Source organism: Phascolarctos cinereus, unplaced genomic scaffold (assembly GCF_003287225.1).
Source record: "Phascolarctos cinereus isolate Bilbo 61053 unplaced genomic scaffold, phaCin_HiC Scaffold_726;HRSCAF=1367, whole genome shotgun sequence".
Classification (NCBI taxonomy): Eukaryota; Metazoa; Chordata; class Mammalia; order Diprotodontia; family Phascolarctidae; genus Phascolarctos; species Phascolarctos cinereus.
In genome coordinates, this window is record NW_027556098.1 from 52780015 (window position 1) to 52793633 (window position 13619).

A 13619-nucleotide genomic window follows, 5' to 3' on the forward strand; every position below is an offset into this window, starting at 1 on the left:
TAGATGCTGCTGGTCTTCTTATCTAGTAGAGGAAGAAGACAGCAAGTTAAAAAAAAAAGATGCTTTTCATATTCCTGATGAAAACAGAGGAATAAAGAGTAATAAAACAGAGATAAGGGCAAAAGAAAAAGCACTATTATGTGCCACATACTGTGCTAAGTACTTTACAAATATTATTTTAAAACTCCACCATCTTCTACGGGAAATAGAATTCAAAGTGGCCAATGTTTCCTTCTACAAAACTGTACAACTTACCCTCCCCAAACATTCCAGAATCCAATTTATTTACACACATAATGTCCAATGTCTTTTAACTCTATAAGGATATAATACCCTTAAAAAAAAACCCAGAGGAACTCTTTCCAGCTTTGAATTACATCAGTGATATGCTTATGGTGTTTGGATAAGCCCCTGTGATACATATGTTATATATAGTATACACTTCTGCCCTCTCAAACCAGGACCCAAAACTATTTTTTAAATAAAAAACCCATAGCTATGAAAGTAAAGGTGTTCATTCAGATTTCCTAGTTCCTTTTTCTTTCTCTAGAGAAGGAGAGGTTTTGTTGCATCAAAAATTATAATCAACTTATAATCAACAAGCATTTATTAAATGTCCCTTACATCCTAGATCATAGGGTTAAAGACTCCCCCCACAAAAAAAAACCCTACCAAAATCATTCCCTGCCTTTAAAGAGCTTACATTCTAATGGGAGAGACAAAATATCCATATAGCGTAAATATATATGAAATTTTAAAAAACCTAGACCTGCAATTTCATCAGTATAGGTAAATACTGGTGAGGTACTTTCTTCATCAGTGCAGATTAGCACTTTCTCTGTGATTTAGAGTCACAGAGATTTGCTTGAGTCATCGAGAAGTGACTTATTCAGGGTCAGATGACCAGTACATGTCAGAGATGGAACTTGAACCCAGGTGTTCTTTACTCTGAGGCCTGCTCTCTATCCACTACACCATGTTGCTTTTCAGATAAAATGTGTATGAAATTAAAAAGAGTCAAATTTTGGAGAAAGGGCATCAGTAGCCAGGGAGAACAAGAAAGGCTTTATATAGGAATCAGTCTTTGAGCTGTGCCTTGAAAGAAATCAGAGATTCTAAGAGGTAGAGTGAGGAGGGAGTATTATCCAGAGATGGGTGACAGCCAGTGCAAATGTAAAGAGAGAGATAGAGTGTATTGTGTGAAGAATAATTCTTACTGTTCTTAAGTCTTTAAAGGCCAGCTTTGGATAGATCAGAGAGTGCATGAGGGGAAGTAATGTTTAATAAGGCTAGAAAGAAAGGTATGTTGGGACCAGGGTATGAAAGGCTTTAAATGGCCAACACAGGAATTTACATTTCATCCTAGATATAAAAGAAGTTTTATTAAGCAAGGGAATGACACAGTCAAACTGGCACTTAAGGAGAATCCCTTTAACAGTTGTGTGGGTATGGGTTAGAGAGGCAAAGAGATCAAATCGAAATTGCTGCAAAAATCCAGGTGAGAGATTGGGGACCTGAACTGGAATGACAGCCATATGAGTAAAGAGAAGGAAGAGACAAGAAGAGATGGTGTGGAGGTGGAACTGGCAAGACTTGCCAACTGATGGGATATGTGGAGTGAGTGAGAAGTTGAGGATTATACCAAGGCTTGATATAACAATTAATGAAAATCAGTTTCCCAAAGAGACCAAAAAAATTCAATGACTTAATGATCTCAGCTTTTTTTTTCTTGCTTAATAAGGTCGTCAAGGAAATACTTCATACTCTTAAATTCTTGGAATAAAAAAGACATTTAGTAATATTTTATTTATTCATTTAAAAGTAGAATGATTTTTCTCCCTAACCGATCAAATTTTCATGATCAGGTTTTAAAATTCTAAGAACACAATTAATAGAAGCTGTAATAAGTGATTCCAAAATGTAGACAGTATGGACACAAATCTGGAATGGCAACAGCAAGTTTAAAGCACGTGACACGAAGGTGTAAAATAAGCATGTGTTTAAGTCATAGGGTACAAGATTGCCAAAGAGCTTAATTTTATATACTAAAAAAACCTTTACGCAGTGATAACCACTATTACTGATATACATCCCACTACAAAAGCACATCAACTATATCATTCCTAACCATACAAGGGAGGTAGGAGAGGAAGAGTAGAGATGGAAGGTTTAAAGGTATGATTCTACATGTCAAACAAAGGGCAAAATTTCAAATACATTTGAATGATTCGTCCCTTTAATGGAAGTAGTCTCTTGGGGTACGACTATTGCCAGTATCACAAACACAGCATAAGGCCTAAAATACTAATTCTTTGTTGTGGCTATCAGGCATCCTCCTTCCCTATGTAGTTAAGGTCAAAAGTTATTCTTGGGGGAAAAATATTTAAGACTTAACTACTTTGTCAACTCTTCTCCTTCAGGTCATAAGGAGCATGAGGAGAAGGGAACAGGAAAACTATGATAGGATGAGATTTTAGGAGTCATAGGAAGCAGTGGGGCTTCCTAGAAAAGTTTCTCCCCTCTAGAAGTTGGCAATGGTTGCACAAGAGCCTATGGGAGTTATTTATCATTCAACTAACCAGCAGGGGAGAAACAATGAAGTGATAATCTAGATTTCCCATTGGTCCTAGGAGTACAAGAAGAACCTAGTTTGATTACAGAGGCCTCGGTTTCTATCATCTATAAAGTGAGGACAACACTTATACTACCTACCTCATGGAACTGTTGTGGGGGAAGCACAATAATATGTTTAAAAAGCTAAGTAAATATGAACTATTCTCATTCATCTTTGTATCCCCCATGGCACATGATAAATATCTGTCAAATGAATAAATGTTAGAAGTCAAGCAATCAAGGCACAAATGCAGAGATAGATTGCTATCATTGCAGCAAACATATTCTTGGGACCACCATCCTAGGGAGGTACAATGTTGACACTGGCTAGACTGCCTGAACGGTAACTTAACTGTGCATAGCAACAGTAGTCTGGTAACAAATCAGGAACGAGGAGGAAGGAATGTCGACCGGTGGGAACATTACTTTCTGTACTTCTGTCAAGGTCAAGATGTAAAGCCCCATCATATTAACACAGTTTCTTGTTATACAAGCTTAAATATGCTACTGGTCAAATCACACATCCCCAACAAAACAATAACAATACCACATATGGCACTGCCAATTAGGTTTTTAGTTCTAATCCTCAATACCAGAATTGAGATGGGGTTGTTTCTACTGTCTAAGTGCAATCTTTTATATATTAAGTTAACTCTTGGGGAAGTGAACTCAAATATGACTTGAAGATGAAGCTGCAAGATGTCACTCAAGAGAATTTGATTAAATCTGGATTTCAAACTGTGTAAGTAATCATTAGTAACCAGGCAACACCCCACGTGTTTGCACCATTAGTTGTTTGGTTCACCATTCTTCGCCCAGTGGTAGATTCCAATAGCAAGAACACAAAACCATGTCGATCTAACCTTTATATGAAGAATTTAATTATCTACACGTAAAGTTAATTGTAAAGCCTGTATTACAATTGTTAAAGCTGCAGATTTTATATAGTTATATATTTTACATTCATATCCATTAAAATACTGAAGTGCTGGTTAACGAGTGGGAGCATCCCACTCATTATCTGCACCACAAATGGAAAAGGAATCCTTTAACACTGTCAGCATAGAATTTCAGAAGAAAAGGAGACATAAAAACATAAGATAATGAAATATTAAAAGTCATTAGTAGAACTGATATTTTTTTTTCTTTTCTTTTCTGTGCTGACAGCACCAGGCATTTTAATAAGAGCTTTAGACTAACATTTAAAAGACAAACATGCTTTGGCTACAGTACATCTACTACATAAAGTTGACTGTAAGCTCCATTTAATATTAATCTATATAAATTCCACAGTCTAGTTAAAAAATGTAAACACTGGAAATTAATTGCAGGGATATTGCTATACATTCTTTCTTGTCAAGATAATCACTTGTTCAAAAGATGTCATTCCATTGTCATAGAAAAGTAATTGTAATAAAACTTCATGTAACAGAGACTAAAAAGAGATTGGGGGTGTTAACGATAATAGCTACCTGGATGTAGGTTACTGATTTGTGATAAGAAAATGTACAACACCTTCCTCCCACCCCAGGGAACAAAAGAAACCCCAATGAGATAAATCTGAGACAAAACAAAACCAGAGATGCTTCCTTATGGAGGTACAGGATAACTGTGCAAAATAAAATTAATGTAGTCTGATTACAGCATCATACAAGGGTACTATCTTTGCCATGAAAGGAAACTGATTTCCTCTGTACAGGACGTAGAACGTGCTTAACAAGGTATACCTGGTAACATACAAAAACTAGCACAAAATTCCTCATTTCTGTTTAACTGGTCACATGCTTAATTTCCTTAAAACTTGATCTAACACCTGTACCTTTGCAATAGAAAATAAAACAAAACAAAAGACATTTTGATCAGTAACACTGGACAAGATGAAAAAAAAAAGTCTCAAATTTATGGATATTTGGAACATTTTTAATAGCACATGCAGCATTCCTTGATAGTGGGTCTTTTTGCAAAACCAAAATAGTAAAGAAGTAGTTTAATTTATATTTTTTTCTATTAAAAGGCTAAAATATACATTTAAAAATAATTTGAAAACTACTGAAAACACCCGTGCAAAGGTGGGGAAAAAAATCAGTTCCAGTAACTACGAAAGCCACAAAAGGACCCACTATCCTGTGTATTTTTGTAATTTTTGCTTCTATATCTGTAAATAATAACTCAAACATTGCGATCACATGCAACTAATGTAAAATGAGGTAAACTGCTCTGCAGTGTGTTCTTCTACTCAGAAGGCAGTAGATGATCATGCTGGAAGTCACATGATCAAGGCTGCATCTCCCATCATCCCTCTGGGCAGTGATATGGGATAGTGGGTCTCTTTGAGGACTTTCAAGCCTGAGTGGGGGATGGACAACATATGATTCCTAGAAAAAGGAGGAAAACAACACATAAGCAAAACAAAACAATGAGCAAAATTCAAGCTAGGAAAATGAATCAGGCATGTAAACAGCATGGTGCCGAAATGATTAAAAAAAAGGTAACATGCTATAAAGGGGATGGAACTAAGAAAAAAAAAAACAACCCACAAAATAAGGTTTTGCATAATGGAAGGTCTTCAAAGAGACTTTTGCAAATACAGCAATGATTCTAGCTTTGAGTTCTGCAAATTATAGCAGAATCATAGCAATGCTGCATGTTTTACTGTTAAGATATCACAGAGCAATGGAGCCAATAAAATTACTTACATTGCTGGCTTGGGTCCATGTCTGTTGTCATTTTCACATAATTGGATGGGAAGAGTCCCACTTGTCCATTGACTTCTCCTTTCCACCAATCAGGGTCTTCCTTATTAAGAACATTGATGATCTGGCCTTTGTTGAATGCCAGTTCATCATCATTCTGTGCAGTATAATCGTACATACCAATCACTTGGCACACTGTAAGATAAATGAATAGGCTTAGGGGGCAATACTGATCATGGATCAATGAATTAAGAGTTGGAAGAAAACCCAAATATCCATCCACCACAACCTCTTCTTTTTAAAGATAAGGAAATTAAGGCTCCGAGAGGTTATGGGATTTGTCCCAAGAGCTGGTTGGAATTCTAATCCCGGTCTTCTGCCTATAATTCCTTAATATGATGTGCCAGGACCTGGACTAAGTCCTGGGAATACAAAGAGAGGCAAGAAACAGTTCCTGCTCTCAAGGAGGTCACAATGAAATGAGGGAGACCACATGCAGACAACTATGACAAACAAGATAAATTCAAGCTACAAAAATGAATCAGGCACGTAAACAGCTTGATACTGAAATGATTTTTTTTTTAAACAGTGAAGGTAGCATGCTACAAAGGAGAACAGAATTTAAAAAAGAACTCCATAAAAATAAAGTTTTACATTATGAAAGGTCTTCAAAGAGACTTTTGCAAATGCAATAATGGTTCTAGCTTTGAGCTCTACAAACACCATCTTAGTACTGGAGTTTCAGGCTGAGATCACTAAGTCATCTTATCCTAGAGAGAAGATATCCTGAAGAGAACTCTTAAGACTGCCACACTGAAAGAGCTGAATGGTGAGATTATGATTCTAGTGTCTGTGATTCCAAAGCTGTGAAGTCAGCAGTTGCGATGGGTGGTAAGAGACGACTCTGGCTATAACCTTTCTCACAGCAGATAGATCCATTGCTCTGAAAGATCCAAAGGTCTTTGTATTGTTTGTTATACTGCTTATAAATTACATACCCGGTGACACTTAGGTTTGTCTAAGCCTGTGAGACTAAAGATTGATAGTAAAAGAAAATATATGGCAAGAGAAGTTTCTCCAGTTTTATAAACCAAGGTAGGGGCTCAGAGAGAACCGGATAATGAGAGATATTGTAAAACATACCCCTTGACTTCCTTAGAACTGGAGCAGTCAAGTAGTAAGTCAATGGTAAATAGAGAGTTGACATGACTATTGACCAGTGTAGTGAACCACATAGACCACTTAGGTTTCCCATACAAACATACACACATTTACATACACACATACATACATACACACACACACACACACACACACACACACACACACACACACACACCCCTACTGTCCTTCTCAACAGAATATAAGGTTCTTGAGCAGAGATTATTTCATTTTCTGTATTTGTATCCCTAATTCATAAGAGAGTACCCAGCATATAGCCAGCACGTAATAACTGCTTGTTGACTGACTGATTTTTATACTTCTCTCTGAATTATCATAGCATTTTATTCATAATTTTTATACTTATCATACTCTATTTTGTAACAGAGCTATTTGTATCTTTTCTTATCACACTTTATTAGAGTGTAAGCTCCATAAGAGCAGGGATTGAACTTATTCATCTTTGTATCTTTTGTCTGCTCTCAATTATTGATATAGGGCTACTTTTATCAGAAGATTCATTATTCCAGTCTCCATAGTTATGAGGTTGCTTTCAGTACTGATCCAGAACCGTCATTTCATTGGCAGTAGGACCTCCAGGTGAGGAAACTTTCTCAACCAATGTGGATCAATGTATATCTATATTATTTTTAAATTTTCTGAGAGATTAAGCATCACAAAGCCATCATGTGATATAGGTGGGTCTTTAACCCATACTTCTCCAGATACTGAAACCAGCTTCTTATCCATTACTCCATGCTCCAATCCTGCAAGACTGTGTAGGGATGCAAAGGTCATTATGACATGAAAATATCCACTAAGGAACTGTCTGCTTCATTCCCACTAAAACATCCTTCCCCCTAAACTGCTATCTATCCCTGCTTATAACCTTTGCTGATAAATCTTAAGAGTGCTTCAAAAAGTGAATGATTTGAATATCAAAGGACTAAGAGAGGAAAACTGATAAAACTTGCAAATATTATTACAATGATATCTCCTCTATGATCATGGTGCAGAAGTCAAACATGAAAAAAAGGACTATGAATTTTAATATCATACAACGTTTTTAGAAAAATCACACCAAACAAAAATCAACTTGAGCAATACTTAGTTCTAGGAATTAGCACATAGTTGCAATTATAACCTCAATTGTTTATTAATAAGATAAAATGGATTTATTATTATAGATTTTAGTTGGAATTTTTGAGATAATGTCCAAATCAAACCATTTCCCCAGTTTACTATGAGATGTTGATTCCCATCTTAAGTGGATTCATTTTGGTGCCCTTTTCCTGGTACCAATTAGTTTTAGAAAATAAGGACTTCCTATATTTATACCTTAGGTGAACTTTCACAATTATATTTTAGTTTTATATTAGCCATTCCAAGTCAAGCTATATGTGATTTGGATTTTCTTCAGATCTACATTACCATGATTAGGTATTACTCTTTTACTAATTACTAATTACCATTACTCTTTGACTTGACAACTCTAGGGAATCTCAAGTTTGTCCACAGTGGTATGCTAAGGCTTTAGATCCCTCTAAACAAAGAAAAAGTGCTTAGTCACTCTACCTCTCACAGTTTCAGGTCCAGTGTAATTAGGGTTTAAACAAGGAAGCACTGTCAAATTTGGTTGGTCAACAACTTTCATTTAATTTAATTGAACAAACATTTATTAAGTGTCAAGGCACTTGCTAAGCTGATGAAATACCAAGGCTAAAATGAAACATTCTCTACCTTCAAGTAGGTACAACAGGGAGACATAACATGCTCACAGAGGAGTAAGTCAATTTGAGAAAGAAGAAAACATTAACAACTGAAAAATTGTTAAGTAGGTGGTAGCTAGAGTTGACCTCATTCTTCAAGAAAGATATGATTCCGAGATGCAGCAATGAGGAGGCAGGGCACTGCAGGCATTGAGGGTGACTGGTGGAAATGCAAAGAAGGAAGAGACAGAACGTTAAATACAGGGAAAAGCTAGTAGTCCAATTTGATTGCAACACAGAGTTTGTGAAGGGGAGACAAAGTTGGAAAGTAGCCAGATTGTGAAGGTCTTTAAATGACAGGATAAATTTGTATTTTATTTAAGAGGAAATGGGAAACCACAGAGGGTTTTTTAGCAAGGAGCTGACAAAATTTAGATTTGCATTGTATAACATAGGTGAATGGAGGCTAGATTAGGGAGAGGAGAGAATGGGAGCAAGAAGAGCTATTATATTAGTCCAGGTAAGAGGTGCTGAGGGCCTGAAATACTGGTGGTCAACTTAGTGGAGAAAAGGAGAAAAATGCAAAGGAATGTGGTAGAGGTAATAATCAATTAGACTTGTCAACTGATTTAATTTGGAAGTGAGGGATAGGGAAGAGTCAAGAATGATTCAGAGGTTACAAAGCTTAATTGAGAAGATAGGGATGTCCCTGAAATACGTAAATCTGGAAGAGGGGAAGGTTTAGGGGGAAAGAAGGTGAGTCTTCATTTTAGATGTCTGAAGATCATGCAAGTCACCATACACTAACTGCCCTGTTGACCATATAACTAATAGGATGATGATGGTATTACTCCTCCCCACAACAGCAGGGAAGAGCTGGATAAAAATGAGAATGTAGAGAGAATTAGAAGCAGAAAAAGACTTTCACCTCTGCAAAGGACAACTCTGAATCACAGGAATAAGGGATGCAGAGGCAGGAATTTGCTAGCCCTATAAGTTAGAAGAACAAATTAACTTGGGCTCCCATCCTCCAGAACTCTGTGGTGACTGAGTTTAACAGTGTGAAAGAGAGAGGAAGAATATTAACTGCCATGGCTTCTCACTTTAAACATCAGGGAAGCAAGGATGGAATCAGCAGGGAATTCTGGACATACTTTGGTGAGTAAACACCTAGCAAGTGGGTTCCCAGAGCCAGATGGTGACTGTGCGACCCTGGGCAAACCACACAACTCTAACAAAAATATTACAGAGTAGGTACAAATGAACATTGGTAAAGGGAGGTTTCTTCACCCAGAGTTTCCTTCTATGCCAATGAAAATGAAATCAAAGATCTGACAAAAAGCTTTTTTGATAAACAGTTACTGGAATAGGGAAACTTGAACCAACACATCTACACTGACCACAAATGACACCCAAGAATTATGATCTAAAGGAGATTTCTGCTCTTCTATTCCCATCTTTCTTCAAATACTATGAATATATTCAGCTAAATGCTTTTCTGATTGAAGGCACTTAATAGCTCAGCTCTAAGACTATAGATTGTTCCTTTGTAGCTGTTTAGGAGGGCACAACATTACATGCTATGCATTAAAACAACTCATCTATTCAAAGTGCCACAGATCATTTTGGTATCCAATGTACTCTACGTGATTGAAGCCAATATTCACCTTTATAAATAGTACCCCACATAATTACTTCCCAACTTAATCTCTTAACCCACTTAAATCCTTGACAGACATAGATGTATGTGTGTGCTTGTATATACACTATACATACATATATAAAACCACCAAACCCCTCAAAATTACCAAAAAACACTATTAAAATAAAAATTTACATAAAATCATAAGCTTTTAACAGGATAGAACCAAAGGAATCAACAAACAACAAAGTAAAATGTTTTTGTTGTGTCTGCTATGAATTTTCTTATATCTACATTATTTTTAAATTTTCTAATATTTTATAAAGTCTTAGCAAAAGAACCACCAGGTATAAAGGTATGATTACTTTTATGACACCGTATATTGCCATACTGCTCTCCAAAATGCCTATATTGATACACAGTCACTCCAACAATGTATATGTTTCCTGGAAGCCACGCCAATCTCTCAATCTCTCTCAATCTCTCTCTCTCTCTGTCTCTCTCTCTCTCTCTCTCTCTCTCTCTCTGTCTGTCTGTCTCTCTCTCTCTCTCTCTCTCTCTCTCTCTCTCTCTCTCTCCCTCTCTCACTCACTCGCTATTTTTGTCATTTTAATGGGTTAAAAGTTTTATCTTTAGGCTGTCTTAATGTCTTTAGGCTGACTTCTCTGATTATCATGGAATGTTTCTTTTCATAGGACTATTAACAGTTTATATTTCCTTCTTCAAAAATTGTCTATTCATACCCTTTCACCATTGCTGCCCTATAATGTATCATATATCATGTAGTAGTTCCTTATAATATCTGTACATCAAACAATTATCTGATATATTTATCTGATTTTTTTCTGCAAATACCTTTCCCAGTCCATTTCTTTTTTCATTGCTTTTGTTATGCAAAATTCTTTTCTCTTTATATATTCAAACCCATCAATAATTTTTCCAATAATTTTTCTATTTGTTTCATTAAAATGACCCTTCTCTTAAAGTTAGAGTAAATGTTTTATTCCATTTCTTCAATTTTTAAATAACTTTAAAATTTTAGATTATCGATACAGTTTATTGTGGGACATTGTGGGATATATGGATCTAAACCCATTTTTTTGGCCACATAGTATTCGTTCCTGAACAGTAGTTTCATTCTCTACTGGTTTTTAAGTGTGAGCTTATCAAACATTAATTTTCTGTATACATTGTGCTCTAATTCTGTTACACCGACCTATTTTTCTAATCTTTTTCTACTACCAGACAATTATTATTTGATTCTTACTTCACAGTGGATTTTGAGACTTGGTGGTGCTCATTCCTATTCACTAGATGAACCAGAACCTAACAAAACAGAACCTTTAGAGCACTGTACTGACTAAATCTTTAACCAGTTTTCTTTTTCAAAGTTATATTTGATATTTCATCTCATATTTCCTTATAGTTTTCATATTTATTTGTCTTTTGTTGGATATTTTTGCTAATTCTAGGATTTTTTTTTCTCACAGTTTCCTAGGAAAATTGTTCAAAGAATCATTAAAAAAGAGTGTAGTCCAACCCATTCATTTTATAGATAAGGAACCAGAAGAATGATGTACACAGTAACAGCCACATTGTGCGATGACTAACTTTGATAGACTTAGCCCTTCTCAACAATGCAAGGATCTAAGACATCTCCAAAAGTCTCATGATGGAAAATGCTATCCACATCCAAAGAAAAGAACTATGGAGTTTGAATGAAGATTGAAGCATACCGTTTGCTATTTTTTTTTCTTCTGTTGTGTATTATTTCTTCTTTCTGGTGGTTCCTCCTATTGGTTCTAATTCCTACTTACATCATCACTAATGTGTACATGTATAGCCTATATCAGATTGTCCGCCATCTTGGGGAGGGAATGGGAAAAAAATTTAAAACTCAAAAGCTTATGGAAGTGATTGTTGATAAATCAAAATAAATTAATAACAAAAAAAATTATCTCATTGGATCTTCACAACAATCCTGTGAGGTAGCTGCTGCTATCATGCTCATTTTAAAGTTAAGGAAACTGAGGCAACTAGAAACTAAGTGACTTGCTCAGGATCCTACAGCTAGGAATTACCTGAGGCTACATTTGAACTCAGGCCTTCCTGATTTCAGGCCTAGTACTCTATCCATTGCACCAAGAGCTGCCTCACAGAATTAAAATGACCTGTCCAAGGCAATACGATGGACTTTAACTCAGGTCTTTTGATTCTAAATTCAATGTATTGCTTTACTAAATTTTCTGAGATGTCAGAAATCCTGAGACTGCTGCATTGGGGTCTGTCTTCTTCAGCTAGTAAAGGGCATCCACAGTCTATGTACTTTCTAATAATTCTGATAATTTGGTCATTTTTAACACATATTTCCAACCAGTCATGTAATACTATTTCCCAATATAGTAAACTGCTAACAGTTGCTTCATTAGATTTTTAGAAATTCCTCTTTCATGTTCTCTTCACTGTATTCTCTGTATAAGAGGAAGCATGGCACAGAGTTTGCCTTGAAGCCAGGAAATCCTGAATTCAAGTACCAGTTCTGACATATATAATGGTTGTATGACAATGGATAAGTCCCCTGACTCTCAGTGGGATCCAATTCAAACAGAAACAGATGGGCCTCATAGTGACTTAGAAAACCACAAGTTAACATGATCTGTGTTTTATTGTATTTTTATTTGTTTTGTTAAATATTTCCCAATTATATTTTATCTGGTTCTGGCTCCATTTGGAAGTTTTGTGGGCTGCTTGGAAGCCGAGTTTGAAATCTCTGCTCTAGGCAACTAAGGCAACTATATTTTTTTTTTGTTATTTCCATGAAGTGTGTGGTTTTTCTTTTAAGCATTTTCTAATTCTAGCTTGATTTCCTCCCTTGATTTTTTTCCTTCAAGTTCTTCTTTTATTTAGTCTTGTGACAAATTTTTCTTTCCAGTGTCAATTCTTTGAATGTGTGGTCTATATTTGAGAGTCTCTCAGCCTATCCCACACGGTTTCTTTATATTTATTTTTCTTTCCGTAACTTCTGCTACTTTAGCAAATTAAATCACTCTGAGTATTTATATTTTTACTATTAATATATTATAATTTTGTTATTATTATCATTTTTCATTTTTATAGCAAATTCAATTGCTCTAATATTTATTACTCGTATTACTATTATCATTAATTAACATCTCATCTTTTTTAATGGAATTTAGAGAGAAACAGTCCTAGGACAAGTCTCTTTCCTGCTATTATTCTTTTATATTGAATGTGTTCGTCAGTAAGTATTTATTAAGTACCTACTATGTGTGAGGTACTTTATATCCTACAGAGAAGATAGAAAAAAAAAAGACAAAAAGATAGTCCTGCTCTCAAGGAGCTCACATTATAATGGGGGGAGGAGAACAACATGCAAACAACTATGTACAAACAAGATACACGGAATCAACAGAAGGAAAATCCTAGTATTAAGGCATTCCACAGACTACTGCACAAGTAGACAAAATAAGTGCTTTCTGTAGTCAAATAAAAATATTATGATATAAGCTTATCCTCTGTAGGCTCATAGAAACCATCCTCAGAACGACTCCAATAGCAAATAAGACAACAGCAATGGCATATAACTCATCCTGTTGCACATGATTTGGATCTCTTCTGCAAGGTCTCTACATATTGAAAAATTTTCATTACATGCAGCTTGGAGGTTATGAGCATTTGGCATCAAGACATCAATTTAAAATGCTACTCTTAAGTTTTTAAGTATCAATGTTATATCCAGATGAGTGTGAGCAAGAGTTTGGCTTGTGATGATGGTGGTTC

At 35.6% G+C, this 13619-nt stretch overlaps 1 protein-coding gene across 4 annotated transcripts in view; it reads right to left on the reverse strand.

The window, feature by feature from the left end:
* The window catches only part of ITSN1 (intersectin 1), a 279339-nt gene that overhangs the window by 69077 nt on the left and 196643 nt on the right, over nt 1–13619 (reverse strand). For 3 of the 4 annotated variants that reach the window (XM_078146543.1, XM_020995907.2, XM_078146542.1), the window contains 2 exons: nt 5310–5501; nt 1772–4988 (listed from right to left, as the gene is read on the reverse strand). In XM_078146543.1, the coding sequence (XP_078002669.1) occupies nt 4987–4988; nt 5310–5501 (194 nt within the window). In that variant the 3' untranslated portion in view covers nt 1772–4986. Of the gene's footprint in view, nt 1–1771; nt 4989–5309; nt 5502–13619 lie in introns of those variants that run through there. The other variant, XM_020995909.2, reaches the window with a different exon arrangement.